The sequence below is a fragment of the Artemia sp. Qi Xiang Cuo genome, chromosome 3, assembly GCF_049724085.1.
Source record: "Artemia sp. Qi Xiang Cuo chromosome 3, ASM4972408v1, whole genome shotgun sequence".
Taxonomy (NCBI): Eukaryota; Metazoa; Arthropoda; class Branchiopoda; order Anostraca; family Artemiidae; genus Artemia; species Artemia sp. Qi Xiang Cuo.
The window spans coordinates 35,682,128-35,699,828 of NC_142796.1; the positions used below are offsets into that span (position 1 = coordinate 35,682,128).

General features: G+C 37.5%; 1 protein-coding gene across 6 annotated transcripts in view; it reads left to right on the forward strand.

The window, feature by feature from the left end:
- The first annotated feature begins 231 nt into the window (after positions 1–231).
- Positions 232–17,701, forward strand: part of LOC148954043 (leukocyte elastase inhibitor A-like) — a 104,848-nt gene continuing 87,378 nt past the window's right edge. For 3 of the 6 annotated variants that reach the window (XM_089085765.1, XM_089085760.1, XM_089085763.1), the window contains exon 1: positions 326–399. In XM_089085765.1, the coding sequence (XP_088941891.1) occupies positions 378–399 (22 nt within the window). In that variant the 5' untranslated portion in view covers positions 326–377. Of the gene's footprint in view, positions 261–324; positions 400–17,701 lie in introns of those variants that run through there. The other 3 variants (XM_089085766.1, XM_089085761.1, XM_089085764.1) reach the window with 3 other exon arrangements.

The following is a 17,701-nucleotide window of genomic DNA, read 5'->3' on the forward strand; positions in this document are numbered from 1 at the left end:
AGACAGCTAAGTCAACTAGGAGAAAATTTTTCGAGATACTTGGAACCATGGAAATAAACCTTGTTAAAAGGGCGATTAAAAGGCTAACATTTGAATTGAAACCTCAGTAATGTAGATGGCGGATTAGTACATTTTGGAACGGCGTCTGAATGTAGGGGTTTTGAAGATTTCCAGGTATTTTGGATTTAGCAATAAGCTTTTTAATAACATTCTTGTTCCGTCTAGTCCTTATAATTTGACTAAATTGGAGTATTATAAAGGTAAGTCGTAAAGAAGCTTTAATGACTTAAAAGGGCTAAGTAGATGGTAATTGTTGTCTGGCAGATCTGGCCTTATAAGAAGAAACTGAACATTTGAACTGACCTGACACTACAGTCATGTATAAGCTTAGGCCTATATGTAAGTTTTAGGTGTCTTTTGTTAATTTTTTAAAATTAAATGTTGTAAAGATGATAGGTAAACTTGGCTAGCAGGCCAGGTCTAGTTTATTGCCTTCTGGATTGGCATAGCCTAGCCTAAATAGATTTCAGCCATTTAATCTCATAGAAGTTGCTTAGGCCTAAGTTTGCTATTTTCTTTTAAACTTAGATCTGTTTGAAATGATGAGGAATCAGTACAAAACATGATGTCAAACCCACTAAATCCAAAAGCCATAAAATTCTACTTTAGCTACTTTTGGCTAGCTTAGCCTATCTTGGAATTATGTTAGCCTAGGTTAGGAAAATGAAACTTGGGGATGAGTCTACAGGCTAAAGTATGTCTAGGGAAGGTATTTTGAAGTACCTAACTCCACTCTTCCTTCTAGAGGGTCCTGAAATTTGCCTAGGCTATATGTTGGGTATACCTGTTGACAATTTGACAAAACAATATTTTAGCCTATCTTAATTTCAGTTAGGCCTATCAGTTTCTTTTTCTCTGGCTTTAGTTCTCAAAATGCAATTTGTGTTATTTGAGTGAAATTTTAAGCCATATCAATATTGTATTTTCAAAATTTAGGAAATGTTTCTGGATATCTTTAAAACCTTATACATTAGGATTGAGCAAAGTTGTGAAGCTAAAAACAATTTTGTTGTACTCTATTTAAGAAGAAAATCTGTTTTGCAATGTTTCACTTTTATAACACACAGATTTTTAAAGGTCAGGATCCTCTAGAGGGAGAAGGAGTGGAGGTAGGTACTTCAAAATACCTTCCTGGGACATACTTTAGCCTGTAGACCCATCCCTGAAAGTTTCATTTTCCTAACCTTACCCCTTTCCAAGATAGCCAAAAGTAGCCAAAGTAGAATTTTACCCATTTAGAACAAGCATTGGGTATACAAAGCATTGAACTGTTGGTAAATTTCTAGGTGGCACTATAATTTAGCTAGGATGAAAGTGAAAACATCATTTGATGCCATTTTTATGCTCTTTCATAATTCAATAATTGCTTCTGGGGCTAATTGCATCTTAAGCCCTTAAAAGGGCCCTGAAGGTATTTTATATGAATTATGAAAAAGCATAGAACCTAGCTACTAATGAAATGGCTAAGAAATAAAAATACCTTTAGAATCAGAATTTTATCCTGAACCCAAATATAAGATTCATTTGGGTGTAAGTCTAGGAGCAGTCCAGTATATCAGGATACATGTTAAGAAAACAAGCCTTACTTCACAATATGCAGAATAATCCTAGCTATTACATTTTGCAGGGGGGAGAGCACTTACCTTCACCCCTTTCACTACTTTACATTTTTTTTAAACAAAATTACGAAAAATAAACATGAATTCAATTATATTTTCTGTTTTCAAATACTCTAAATTTGTAGACACTATCAATGCTACCTACCAAATACATGCTAATAGACAAATACTGATAATTTAGGTTAAGTTAGATTAAATAGATGGCACTTGGGTGTTTGTTTAAAAAGGATTTTCAAAACTTACAGAATAGACACAAATATTTAGAAATGTCATAGACAAACTGGAAATACAAGGAAAGAAGTGAAGATAAAGGTTCTCCCCCTGTAAAATATGTTAAGTAGGATTATTCTGCTTATTATGAAGTAAGAGTTGTTTTCTTAATATGTTTCCTTATGTACTGGACTGCTCCTAGACTTACACCTTCATTTGTATCCTTCTAATGTGGAAGTGTATTCCTCTGATTGTATATAAATTGTAAATAAATAAAATGCACATAAAGTTCATCTTTGACCCAAATTAATAATAAGACATAATATGAACTCTGGAAATCCAAATATTTCTCTCTATACAATAGTGAATTTTAAGCTATGATATGAATTCTAAAGCTAGTCTATAGTCCTAATACTATCAAGATGGATTTACTTTGAACTTGTGTAGAAACTAATCATGACATGTTCGTTTCAGAACCAAAACGAGAGCCAGTCATTGAACTGAGCCATTACGCAGAAGTGATACCAAATTAAACGTAAAAAAAACCTTAGTTGCTAGAAGATGTGATTTAAGGTAATTTAAGGTTTAAGGTAAAAATAAAGCAAGATCCTAAAATGGATTGTTGCTTTATCTTAAAAGGGATTGAAGATATTTGTATTCTTTAAAAAGTGTCCTTAATTGGTTTGCTTTTACTGTACCAAAACTCCTATATTATTTTTGTGTTTTCAGTAAAGCACTAGTTTTGTATAATCTCAAAAGCATAGGGAAACATAATTAGTTCATTTATTTGTACTAGTTTTATTGATATACTAAATAGGCTGTGAAGTAATAATTTTTTTCTGTTTATCTAGAAACAATGCTGCCATGATCTTTTTTGTTTATATAAAATAATGTATATTCATTTTAAGTTTTAATGTCACTTCTTAGTTTCAGTTGAAAACTTATTTTTAATATAATTTCTAATTATCACTGATCTAGGGGAGAAAAGACACCTCTAGAAAATACTGCAAACAACCTTGACAGCTAACAAAAACTTCCAGTTTATAAAATAAATTCATTATCCGTACTTCACAAAATAATACATGTTTTTTAGGAATGTTTGTTTTTTATGAGCAAAAAGCTGTTTATACTCAGCCAACTTTGCCTGAAAAAGCCATAATGAAGACAGGGCTTTATAAATCACCTACTGACTAGCAGAAACTAGAAGGCTATTGTAACAAAATAGAGCTTTTTAAGGACTCACTTTAAAGCTTATATTTATACCTAATCACTTTTTATAAGTTTGAGTTGATAGCACATTCCCACAAAGTGCACTTTCAGTTGTTTCCCCAACTTTTTTAAATGAAACAAGTGCTGTTTCTAACAAAGTGACCAAAAAAAGGTGTTTTCAAAACCTAGGCAAGAACAAAAAGTAAGAGGGCAAGGGCATCCCTTCCTCTCAATTACCACCATTAGAACTACCACACAGGCTTCATCACAGAGTGAAATTTGAAGGTTCAATTCAAAATTGTTGATCAGTCAAGCCTAATTTTTGGTTGAAAAGTTTTTAGTTTTAGTTAATTTGGTTTTATAATAATGTTTTACTTTTAAGATGAGCAGGCAATTTATGAAAATTACTAAGAGGGTCTGGAGGGGGAATATATGTGGGGTTCTTATAAACCTCCAATTAAGGGCTTTGGGCCATAATTATTGTAATGGTACTGTTTTATGCTTCCAAACTCTTCCACTTAAGAAGTGGTAAAAAAAAGTGCTGTTCTTAGTGCAATATGGCACTTTTGGATGGTAAAATTGATAAAAAGCATGTAGATATGAGTAATAGGTTTAATCAGCCTTCCCAGGATATGCCTTAAAAAATGACTGCATCATGTTTGCAAAAATAATGGATTATCTGAAAAGTAATCATGAGAAGGGACAAACCATGATTGAAAAAAAAAAGAAATCCAAGCTGAAATCAAACACAAAATATTATAATTTGAAGTTCAGCACTGTACTGACAGAACCATGCCTCTAATAATGTAATTTAATGTATTGGTGTTTGTAGGACATTAATTGCACAGCTTATTAAGGGGGACTGGAGGGGGAATTTGCAGGAGGTGTTCTTGCAAACCCCCAGTTAAGGGTTTTGTACCATAATTATTACAATGATACTGTTTTATGCTTCCAAAATTTTTCACTTAAGAAGTGGCACCAAAAATGTTGTTTTCAGTGCTATATCTCATGTATGAATGGTAGAATTGATAAAAAGCACATAGATATGAGCAAAAGTTATCAAATGAGCAATTAGACATAACTCTAAAAAGTTCTGGTAAACCACTAGCCCTAGCTTTTTCAGTTAAGATATAATCTCCAACGTATTACTGTTAGTGTCACTTGAAGCTGGCTTACTGTGAAGTTAACGGGAAGAACGCTTATAAGAGCAATATTTTTTATATGAGCTATCAAAAATCTATCTAAGATGTTTTAGTAGCCTGCTAGCCCCACCTCTTGAGAAACAGTATAAAAAGTGCCGTTTTTCGTGCCATATGGCACAAGCACATGGCGGAATTTATTTAAACCATATACATATAAGAAATATCTTTTGAATGAGCTCTTAAGCATCTCTCTGTGATGTTCTAGTAACCCACTAGGTCTGGAAAAAAGAAGAAAGAACAACCATTTTAACATTTTGTAACTTTTAGTGACTATGTGCTGTGCTTTGCTCTTTACTAGGTTGCAGCTGATGCTTCAACTATGACAAAGAGTTCATTGCAAATTTTCCTCAGGAACTAGTTAACATTAGAATCTGTGAAATCTAATAGATGGTAGAATTTTTAAAAACCTAGTAAATATAAGCAATAGCTTACTGATGAGCAGATGATTTATGAAACTTACTACGGGGGCTGGGTGGGGAGTGTAGGGGAGGGGTTCTTGTGAACCTCCAGTTAAGGGTTCTGGAACATAACTAATACAATAGAACCTGTTTTGCACTTCAGAGTTTTCCACTTAAGAAGTGGCACCAAAAGTGTTGTTTTCAGTGCTATATTGCACTTATGAATGGTAAAATTGAAAAAAAAAAGCACGTATATAAGAGCAATAGCTTTCAAATGAGTCATTAAACATCACTCTTATAAGTTCTGCTAGCCCAATAGCTGCAGCTTTTCCACTTGAGACACAACACCAAAAGTGCTGTTTTTAGTGCCATTTGGAACTTGCTGATAGTGGAATATATATGAAAGACATTGATATGAGCAATATTTTTTATATGAGCTATGAAATACCTATCTATGATATTCTAGTAACCTGCTAGTGCCACCCCTGGAGAAATGGCACCAAAAGTGCCGTTTTAGTGCCGTATGGCACTTACAGATGGCGGAATTTATAAAAAGCATGTAGATAGGAGAAATAACTTTTGAATGAGCCATTAAGCATCTCTCCATGGTGTTCTGGTAACCTGCTAGGCCTGGAAAAAAAACAGGAGACAGATCAGGGCTTCCAATGCAAAAAAGTGATTTCCCTTGTTGTTCAGGGATGGGGACTTTAATTTCCCTGTAAAAGGTTTTTGACCATGCTGATTGCAATGGTACACTTTTCATTTTGATCTGACACCATTTTTCAGGGCTTTGAGGCTTTTTTGAAATCCCCATTAATTTCTTTTGACAATAAACTTTTACTTTTAAGGCGAACCAAAATAATAGTTAACATTCCCGTCAGATGGCAATTTTTTTCACTAGGCAGTTTTTTTCAAATCATGTTTTTTAACTTTTAGTTACTATGGGCTGTGTTTGGCTCTTACTAGGTTGCAGCTACCGCTGCAACGATGATACCTTGCTGGAACACGCTTTAGGAAATGAGCCTAGAAAATGTGAAAATTTTTTTTACAGATATTAATACCAATATTCCCGATATGATGACTTCAAAGTTTCAAAGATACGATGACTGCCAGTGATGACTTCAAAGTTTCATTGAGGACTCTGAAATATCCCATTGTAGTCACTAGCCTCTCTGCTTCCTGTCCATGTCATGCTTGAACAACTCCAGAATTTGAGATTGAATGGTTTGATTACTTAAGGATTCCAAGGTGGGGCAACACAGTTGGAAAAGAAATGGTAGTGTTATCTGTTGTTGGTAGTTTGTTAGGTAATTTTCTGGGTTTCTCTAGGTTTTCTGGTCAGGCTGATGGTAAGAAGGCTTGAGCTAGGGTTGGCTTGCAAATATGTAAAAGCTGTGATGACACCACCCCTTTTCCTTTGGTAAACAAGGGTTTGAGTTTTCAATACTGCAAGCCTCTCATGGTTGTAGAGGGTTCTTAAGCTTAATGGAATTTTGGTGGTATGCCACTGTACACTCCTTTGAATTGAGGGGAGGCCAGTGTCATACCAAATTCCAGTGCTGGCTATACTATAGAGGTGTATAGCTTTTTTATAGCATGTTGGTTGCAGCTGGCAAATGTTCTTTTGATAGACTAATGCCAAGACATCTCTCTGCATTTGCAGCAGCTAAGAGAGTAAGCTGATGAAACTTCAGGTGGGATTACCCATTATCCTAGGCTAGCCAAACTTGGGCTACTTTCTAAAGAAGCAAAAAGGATACATTTTCTAATTAACTCACTAATGCAATAGCTAATAAACAGACATCTTTAAGATCAGAATTTCATCCTGAATCCAAAAAGGCCTACATAATATTCACCATGGTCGCAGTAGTAGCTGCAACCTAGTAAAGAGCGAACCACAGCCCATAGTAACCAAAAGTTAAGAAATACGTTTTGAAAAAAAAACTGCCTAGTGAAAAAAAAAAATTTTCATTTGACACTGACTCAGACCCTGAGGGCTGTTAGGGTGGTTGTCATCCTCAAAGATCTACTTATAATAGGTATCTACAGCGTTGAACACAATAGCTATATGAAAATTTTGATGTGATGCGTGTGGAGAGATGGTGTGCATGAGAGGGGGGTGAGAGACGTCTCACTCCCCATTGGTTGCTGAAAGGGGCAGTAGCTCAGTCAATTCCCTGCTGAAGAAGTTCCCTATATTGTTGAGCGAAAACCTAATCTATAAAAACCTTATATGCCCCCAGGGCAGAACTTACAACCTTTGCTTGGGGGGGGGGGGGTTTGTCATCCTTAAATACATAATTTCCAGAACTTTTAATTATGTTGAACAAAATGGCTATCTCTAAACTTTGAATGTTTTTGGGGAAATGGTGGGCGTAAGAGGGGGGTTATTTACTCTCCACCTACTTTCGGCTATTAAAATCTCCAATTTCAATTTCTAATCAAATTAGCCCCTTTAGACATTTCTATAGCAACTTTCAATATAAAGTTTATATGCCCCAAGGCATAACTTACAACCCTTGCACAGAGGGTTCTGAGGGGGGTTATTATCCTAAAAGACCTAATTTCAAGAACTTTCAACTACGTTGAACAAAATAAATATCGCAAAATTTTGATTGGATGTGTTTTGGAAAATGGTGGGCGTGAGAGGGTCACTCTCCAATCACTTTAAACTATTAAAAAAGGAACTAGCCCTTTCAATTTCCAATTGAATGAGCCCTTTTGAAGTTTCTACGCTTTCAATAAAAACCTTATACGCCCCCAGGGCATAACTTACAACCCTTGCCCTGAGGGCTGGGGGGGGTTGTCATCCTTAAAGACCTAATTTCCAAAACTTTCTTCTATGTTGAATAAAATGGTTATTTAAAATACTAATTGGATGTGTTTGGGAAAAGATGGGCGTGAGAGGGGGGCTAGTTACCCTCAAAAAACTTTTGACTATTAAAAAGGGCACTAGCCCTTTGAATTTTCGTTCGAATGAGCCCTTTTTCAAGTTTCTACGACAAAGATTTCAATAAAAACCTTATATGCCCCCAGGGCATAACTTATAACCCTTGTCCTGAAGACTGTGGGGGGAGTGTCCTGCTCAAAGGTATAATTTCCTGAATTTTGAACTACGTGGAAAAAAATGGCTATCTCGAAATATTTAGTGGATGTGTTTGGGGAAATGGGGGGCGTGGAAGGAGCGTTAGTTGCTTTCCAATCACTTTCGACTATTTAAAAGGGCACTAGCCATTTCAATTTCCAATTGCATAAGCCCTTTTTGAAGTTTTTACGACATTTCGTTATATAAAAACCTTAAATGCCCCCTGGGCATAATTTACAACCCTTGCCCTGAGGGCTGTGGGGGGGGGGGTTGTCATCCTCAAAGAACTAATTTTCAGAACTTAAAACTACGTTGAATAAAATGGCTATCTCAAAGTTTTGATTAGATGTGTTTGGGGAAAAGGTGGGTTAGTTGCCCTCCAATCACTTTCAACTATTAAAAAGGGCACTAGCCCTTTGAATTTTCAATTGAATGAGCCCTTTTTGAAGTTTCTACGACAACTTCTTTGATACGAAGTCCCCTGCTCTAAAGGAAAAAACTAATAAATAATACATTGTGCCAACATTGTTCTTATATGCCCCCAGGACATAACTTAAAACCCTTACCCTGAGGGTTTTGGGGGAGTGTCCTCCATTTTACTTAGTCTCCGTTTCTTGTCTCGTTCTTGAGTGTCCCCGTTCTTTATTGAGGCTGCTCGATCGCACTACCTAGTATTTGTACAACAAATGTCAATAAATACCTCATATGCCCCCAGGGTATAACTGACTACTCTTTCCCGGGAGGCTCTGATGGGATTACCTTCATAAAATACTTATTTTCCCGAACGTTTAGCTACCTTGAACAAAATGGATATCTCAAAATTTTGATTGGATGCGTTTTGGAAAATGGTGGGCGTGAGAGGGGCGTTAGTCGCTATTCAATTACTTTCAACTATTAAAAAAGGCACTAGCCCTTTCAATTTCCAATTGAATGAGCCCTTTTGAAGTTTCTATGACAACGATTTCAATAAAAGCTTTATATGCCCCCAGGGCATAACTTACAACCCTTGCTCTGAGGGCTGTGGGGGGGGGGGGGTTGTCATTCTTAAATACCTAATTTCCAAAACCTTCAACTACGTTGAATAAATTGCTCTCAAAAAATTTTGATCGAGGTGTTTGGGGAAAAGGTGGGCGTGAGAGGAGGGTTAGTTGCCCTCAAATCACATTCGACTATTAAAAAGGGTACTACCCCTTTGAATTTCAAATCAAATGAGCGCTTTTTCAAGTTTCTACGACAAAGATTTCAATAAAAACCTTATATGCCCCTAGGGCATAACTTATAACCCTTGCCCTGAAGACTGTGGGGGGAGTGTCATGCTCAAATGTATATTTTCCTGAACTTTGCACGTCGTGGGACAAATTAGCTATCTCAAAATTTTTATTGGATGTGTTTGGGGAAATGGTGGGTGTGGAAGGGAAGTTGCCTTCCAATCACTTTCGACAATTAAAAAGGGCACTAGCCATTTCAATTTCCAATCAAATGAGCCCCTTTTGAAGTTTCTATGACAGCGCGTTCTATAAAACCTTATATGCCCCCAGGGCATAACTTACAACCCTTGCCCCAAGGGTTGTGGGGGAGTGTCCTCCTCAAAAACAAAATTTCTATCTGGAAATCAACTACGTGGAAAAAATTGGCTCTGTCACAATTTTGATTGGATGTGTTCCGGTAAATGGTGGGGGTGGATGGGGTGTTAATTGCCTTCAAATCACTTTTGACTACTAAAATGGGCACAAGCCACTCCAATTTCCAATTGAATGAGCCCTTTTTGAAGTTTAAGTGCCCTGCTCTAAAGGAAAAAACTAATAAATAATACACTGTGCCAACATTGTTATTATATGCCTCCAGGGCATAACTTAAAACTCTTACCCTGAGGGTTGTGGGGGAGTGTCCTCCTCTTTACTTAGTCTCCATTTCTTGTCTCGTTCTCGAGTGTCCCCGTTCTTTACTTAGGCAGCGCGATCGCGCTGCCTATGATTTATACAACAAATTTCTATATAAACCTTATATGCCCCCAGGACATAACTTACAACCCTTGCACTGAGGGCTTTGAGGGGGTTATCTTCCTAAAAGACCTAATTTCCAGAACGTTCAACTACGTGGAACAAAATGGATATCTCAAAATTTTAATTGGATGTGTTTTAGAAAATGGTGGGTGAGAGAGGGGCGTTAGTCGCTATTCAATTACTTTCAACTCTTAAAAAAGGCACTAGCCCTTTCAATTTCCAATTGAATGAGCCCTTTTGAAGTTTCTATGACAACGATTTCAATAAAAGCTTTATATGCCCCCAGGGCATAACTTACACCCCTGGCTCTGAGGGCTGTGGGGGGGAGGGGTTGTCATCCTTAAAGACCTAATTTCCAAAACCTTCAACTACGTTGAATAAATTGCTCTCTAAAAATTTTGATCGGAGGTGTTTGGGGAAAAGGTGGGCGTGAGAGGGGGGTTAGTTGCCCTCAAATCACATTCGACTACTAGAAGGGGCACTACCCCTTTGAATTTCAAATAGAATTAGCCCTTCTTCAAGTTTCTACGACAAAGATTACAATAAAAACATTATATGCCCCTAGGGCATAACTTATAATCCTTCCCCTAAAGACTGTGGGGGGAGTGTCCTGCTCAAATGTATATTTTCCTGAACTTTGCACGTCGTGGGACAAATTAGCTATCTCAAAATTTTTATTGGATGTGTTTGGGGAAATGGTGGGTGTGGAAGGGAAGTTGCCTTCCAATCACTTTCGACTATTAAAAAGGGCACTAGCCATTTCAATTTCCAATCAAATGAGCCCCTTTTGAAGTTTCTATGACAGCGCGTTCTATAAAACCTTATATGCCCCCACGGCATAACTTACAACCCTTGCCACGAGGGTTTTGGGGGAGTTTCCTCCTCAAAAGCATATTTTCTATCTGAAAATCAAATACGCTGAACAAAATGGCTATCTCAAAATTTTGATTGGATGTGTTTCGGGAAATGGTGGGCGTGGAAGGGGTGTTAGTCGCCTTCCAATCACTTTCGACTATTAAAATGGGCACAAGCCACTCCAATTTCCAATTGAATGAGCCCTTTTTGAAGTTTAAGTGCCCTGCTCTAAAGGAAAAAACTAATAAATACTACACTGTGCCAACATTGTTATTATATGCCCCCAGGGCATAACTCAAAACCCTTACCCTGAGGGTTGTGGGGGAGTGTCCTCCTCTTTACTTAGTCTTCATTTCTTGTCTCGTTCTCGAGAATGCCTGTTCTTTACTTAGGCAGCGTGATCGTGCTGCCGATGATTTATACAACAACTTTTTATATAAAACTTATATGCCCCCAGGGCATAACTTACAACCCTTGCACTGAGGGCTCTGTGGGGGTTATCTTCCTAAAAGACCTAATTTCCAGAACGTTCAACTACGTGGAACAAAATGGATATCTCAAAATTTTGATTGGATGCGTTTTAGAAAATGGTGGGCGTGAGAGGGGCGTTAGTCGCTATTCAATTACTTTCAACTCTTAAAAAAGGCACTAGCCCTTTCAATTTCCAATTGAATGAGCCCTTTTGAAGTTTCTATGACAACGATTTCAATAAAAGCTTTATATGCCCCCAGGGCATAACTTACAACCCTTGCTCTGAGGGCTGTGGGGGGAGGGGTTGTCATCCTTAAAGACCTAATTTCCAAAACCTTCAACTACGTTGAATAAATTGCTCTCTAAAAATTTTGATCGGATGTGTTTGGGGAAAAGGTGGGCGTGAGAGGCGGGTTAGTTGCCCTCAAATCACTTTCGACTATTAAAAATTGTACTAGCCCTTTAAATTTCAAATAAAATGATCCCTTCTTCAAGCTTCTATGACAAAGATTATAATAAAAACTTTATATGTCCCCAGGACATAAATTATAACCCTATCCCTAAAGTCTCTGAGAGAAGTGTCATGCTCAAATGTATAATTTACTGAACTTTGCACGTCGTGGGACAAATTAGCTATCTCTTCGACTATTCACTTTCGACTATTAAAAAAATCACTTTCGACTATTAAAAAGGGCACTAGCCATTTCAATTTCCAATCAAATGAGCCCCTTTTGAAGTTTCTATGACAGCGCGTTCTATAAAACCTTATGTGCCCCCAGGGCATAACTTACAACCCTTGCCCCAAGGGTTTTGGGGGAGTGTCCTCCTCAAAAACATAATTTCTATCTGGAAATCAACTACGCTGAACAAAATGGCTATCTCAAAATTCTGATTGGATGTGTTTCGGGAAATGGTGGGCGTGGAAGGGGTGTTTATAGTCGCCTTCCAATCACTTTCGACTATTAAAATGGGCACAAGCCACTCCAATTTCCAATTGAATGAGCCCTTTTTGAAGTTTAAGTGCCCTGCTCTAAAGGAAAAAACTAATAAATACTACACTGTGCCAACATTGTTATTATATGCCTCCAGGGCATAACTTAAAACTCTTACCCTGAGGGTTGTTGGGGAGTGTCCTCCTCTTTACTTAGTCTCCGTTTCTTGTCTCGTTCTTGAGTTTCCCCGTTCTTTACTTAGGCAGCGCGATCGCGCTGCCTATGATTTATGCAACAACTTTCTATATAAACCTTATATGCCCCCAGGGCATATCTTACAACCCTTGTACTGAGGGCTCTGAGGTGGGTTATCAACCTAAAAGACCTAATTTCCAGAACGTTTAACTACTTGGAACAAAATGGATATCTCAAAATTTTAATCGCGTTCTAAAGAAACCTTATATGCCCCCAGGGCATAACTTAGAACCCTTGCCCCAAGGGGTGTGGGGGAGTGTCCTCCTCAAAAACATAATTTCTATCCGGAAATCAACAATGCTGAACAAAATGGCTATCTCAAAATTTTGGTTGGATGTGTTTGGGGAAATGGTGGGCGTGGGGTTGGGGGGCTAGTTGCCCTCCAATCACTTTCGACTATTAAAAAAGGCACTAGCCCTTTGAATTTCCAATCGAATGAGCCTTTTTTGAAGTTTCTGCAACAACGCCTTCTATATTTACCTTATATGCCCCCAGGGCATAACTTGCAACCCTTTCACTGAGGGATCTGAGGGGTTTATCATCCTAAAAGACCTAATTTTTAGAACGTTGAACCACGTTGAACAAAATGGATATCTCGAAAGTTTGATTGGATGTGTTTTGGAAAATGGTGGGCGTGATAGGGGCGTTAGTCGCTATCCAATCACTTTCAACTATTAAAAAAGGCACCATACCTTTCAATTTCCAGTTGAATGAGCCTTTTTGAAGTTTCTATGACAATGCTTTCAATAAAAACCGTATATGCCCCCAGGGCATAACTTACAACCCTTGCTCTGAGGGCTCTCAGGGGGTTATCGTCCGCAAAGATCTAAGTTCCAGAACTTTTGACTACGTTGAAAAAAATGGATATCTCAAAATTTTGATTGGATGTGTTTGGGAAAATGGTGGGCTTGAGAGGGGCGTTAGTCGCTCTCCAATCACTTTTAACTGTTAAAAAGGCACTAGCCCTTTTAATTTCCAATTGAATGAGCCCTTTTGAAGTTTCTACAACAACGCTTTCAATAAAAACTTTATTTGCTCCCATGGCATAGCTTACAACCCTTGTCCTGAGGGCTGTGGAGGGAGGGGTTGTGATCCTTAAAGACCTTATTGCCAAAACTTTCAACTACGTTGAATAAAATGGCTATCTACAAATTTTTATTGGATGTATTTGCGGAAAAGGTGGGCGTGAGAGGGGGGTTAGTTGGCCTCCAATCACTTTCGACTATTAAAAATCGTACCAACCCTTTGAATTTCAAATCAAATGAGCCCTTTTTCAAGTTTCTATGACAAAGATTTTTATAAAAACGTTATTTGCTACCAATACATAACTAATAGCCCATGCCTTAAAGACTGTGGGGGGAGTTGTTTTCCTAAAAGATATTTCCTAAGCTTTGTATGTCCTGGCACAATTTGCCTCTATCGAAACTTTTACTGGATGTGTTTGGGGAAATGATGGGCGTGGAAGAGGTGTTATCAGTCTTCCAATTACTGTCGGTTACTAAAAAGGGCACTAGCCATTTCAATTTCCAATTGAATGAGCCCTTTTTGAAGTTTCTACAACAAAGTGTGCTATAAAAACCTCATATGTCCCCAAAATAAAACTTAAAACCCTAGCTTCAATGGTTGTGGGGTTGGTTTCCCCACGGAAACTTTTTCTACTTGAAAGACATCTACGCTGAATAAGATTTCTATATAACATTGTGTAATTAACGTGTGGGGAAGAATAATGGGCGTGGTGGGGGGGGGGCTTGTGGCCCACAAATTACTTTCGACTGTTAAAAATGCACTAGCCACTTTAATTTCCAATCGAAAGAGTCCTTTTCGAAGTTTCTATGACAACTCCTTTGATACGAAGTGCCCGGGTATGGAGAAAGAAAAAAAAAGTAAATAGGCTAATACATTGTGCCCACATCGTTCTTTACTTATCATCGTTCATACTGCAATCATCACTTTACCATTACCAAGTGCATGAATGATGTCTCTGTATCCTGATCAGGTTATCAACTGTATTTCTCTCTCTTTAAAAACCTGTCAGAATATCCTGTTGCAGGTTAACTTCTGCTATTGCAAATCTCAGCCTATCTTTTACCAGTCTTTCATATATCTTTCCTCCAACTGGGGGCAGAGTTATAAAACGATGGTTTTCTACTGAGTTTGGTTAATTCGGTTTTGGAAATCATGATGGCTGTGCCTTTCTTCCAATTTGTAGGGAAATTGTTTTCCCGCCACAACTTGCTGGTAAGTTGTAGCAGGATAACCACCCTTTTATCAGTTAACCTTTTAAAGAAAACAGGGTATATGTTGTGTTGTCTCTGCCTCATTATGTCTCTGGTTGTTTCTTTAGGACAAATTCAAATTCTGCCTTTGAGAAGGGTTTATTGTAATTTGATTCTGATTGTTCTATAAAAAGGTTTTCTAGCTTTAGTGAAAGTTGTTGAGTGTGGGCAGTCTCCTTCAAATGGGTCTTTCTTACCTATTGTCCAGTGGAGGTGACTTACTCCTGCCTCAGCTTTTGTTTTGTTGTCAGTAAATCACTTGTCCTTGGTAGGTCGTTGGCCCCTGTGGATAGTGATATAATTCTCTCCTATTCATCTTTCTTATGAACTTATACACTTTTCCAAATGGATATCTGAAGCTGAGATTCAAATTGCTTCCAGGACTTTTCTTTAGCTTCTTTTATTGTTTTTCAAAATTCAGGCTGGGACAATATTTTCTCTCCGCAGTTTTCTATTGCCAGGATCTTATTGTATGCATTTGGAGCTTGGTTAAGTTTCTTCTTACTTAAGCTACACACTTCATTCCACCATACGGGTTCATTCCTAGTTTCGTTGCCCAGTGTCTTGAGGGGGATAGTCTTCTTAGCCACTTCCAGCAGCAGATCTTGTAATCACTAGATTTTCTTCTCTGTAATCATTACCTCTGTCAGTTGTTATTCAAGACCTATGCTTGCAAGTTCTTCCTGGAAGTATTCCCAGTTAACTTTCCTCAATTTAAAGGTAGGGCCAAGGTCCAAGTGGGGCCACTAGGCCAAACTCATCATTCTTATCCAAAGCACGTAGGATACCTGTACCACTTCATTTCTGAAATCCACATAAACACCAGACATCTGAATGGGCATTAAAGTAACCAGTAATTAAAAAAGGCTCTTTGTCTTTAATCATTTTTTTTTTCTTTATTGAAAACTTCCTATGTTTATGGTTCATTTCCATCAGCGTTATAAACATTAACAATAAATATTGTTTCCCTCTTACCCAACAATACTTGACAAACTACCGTCTCAATTTTAGAACTTACAATTTCCTCAATGTCAAGTTTCTGAAACATTAGTGACTGTAATGCATCAATATTCCTCCTCTTGAGTGTTCTGCTCTATCTTTTCTTATTACTTCATAATTTCCAAGTCTACATGAATACTAGGGTCAGAGTCATGTTTCTTGAAAGCACCCAACATCAATTTTTTCTTTTTCTCAAAAGCACTAATAAATCCTTTTTCTGATAGATGACAAACATCTATGGTAATTCTTGCAAAAGGTTTTGTTAAGATGACAGAAGAACAAGAATGACAATACAAAACACAAATTTTGATGAGGTTAATCATTCTATTGTCCAAGAATTGCTTGAACAAATTGTTCATAAAAATGCTATCCTAATGGTCAAATTAAGCTAATCTGGGCCAGAAACAAAGAATCTCAAAACTGCATGGCCTTAAGCTAAAAGAGGAGCATACAGCTCTTGCATGTATCTATTTTGCCTGTGGTAAAGTTGTTAATTTGGCTTTATTCAAGCATTCATACCAAGAGTTGATCAAAGCCTGCAAATTAGCCTTAAAATTTGCCTGATTCAGGGAAAGTTAACAAGGGTTTAAATTACTAGGATAATTCAAGGAAAACTCAATCCAGGACATTAAAGATAACCCAAAAACTTCCTAGCATTATGCTTCTCAAAAATTTTGCAGTAGACATTGCTAATTCTGAGCTGAAATTTAAAATTCTCAACCAACAATTGTAACACATTGATCAATACAATTTTATTGATGCATTGCTTGAAATGGAACCGATTTTAGTTACAGATACAATGGTTCTAAAGTAAGTAGCATCTGTTAAATCTAATAAGTCTTCTAGTACTGACTGCATTAATTCCTTTATCCTGCATGAATGTTGAGCAGTCTTGTCTTAGCCACTTTCCTTGCTATTCAATTTATCGTTGAGTCTTTCCAAACTACCACTGGACTGGAAAATTGACCATATCATTCCTGTGTTTAAGAAGGATAGAAAGGACCTTTTGGAAATTGATTGACCATGACACCAGTGGTTGTTGAGCCTTTTGAAATAATTGTCAATTCTCCAGTTATTCAGCATCTCAAAGCAAATAATGTCTTACACAGCTCACAACGTTATTTTGTTCAGGAAGAATTGTTTGACTACATCACTAGGTTACTTGATACTGAGGTGCCTGCTGACATAATTCTGCGTGACTTTTGTAGATTTTGACAAAGTCATTTACAAGAGACTTGCAATTAAGCTGTGTGCAGTCAAGCTGGAAGAGTGACTTGCAATTGTATCCTTGATTTGCTTTACCAGCAATCTCAGTGTGTTAGGCTATTTGATGGCTCTGGTAACCATCTTCTTTCTTCCTCTAAAGAAGTATTGAGCTTGTTCTTCAGGGAAGTGTACTAGGTTCTACACTATTTAGCATCTTTATTATTGATGCTCCCTCTACTATCAGCAATAAGCTAACACTCTATGCTGGCAGCTTGAAATTTCTCGGAACAGCCTTGTCATGGGAAGATCACACCCTTTTACAGAGCAGTCTTGAATAGCTTGGTCATTGGGCTGAGAATTTAATATTGCCTAGTTGCACTTATTTCATTTTGGCACAAAAAATCCTTGTTACGCTTATATCCTTTCTTGTCATCCAGTCTCTTCTGTAAATGATGAGCAAGGTCTTGGCGACATTATTGGTAGGCTAATGAATTGCAATTTGGCACCCTTGCTGAGAGGTCTCATGCTGATGCTAATTTAACTCCTGGGCTGATCAAGTACACCCTCTCCTACTTGTTCCCCCAAAGTCATTAGTCTTCTGTATAGAAAACTAATGACTATACAGAAGACTTCTGTAAGTCATAGTCATTGGTGTACCGTGAATAAAATGCGATGTATTTAAAATACCAAAACAAAGTTCCTTCTTTCTAAAGATAATTCCGACTTCCTATAATTAAGTTAAATCTAGTTTCAAAAAATGAAAAGTCCTTAATCAGCAAAGAAAAAAAACCGCAGTAAGCCTCAGACAAAGAACGGCGCTATACAAGCTTTGGATTTTGCTAAGAGAACGGACAATAAAAAAAGTGCTACGCACAATATTTCTAAGGAAGTTTAAATGATAAGAACCGTGTGAAAATTCGG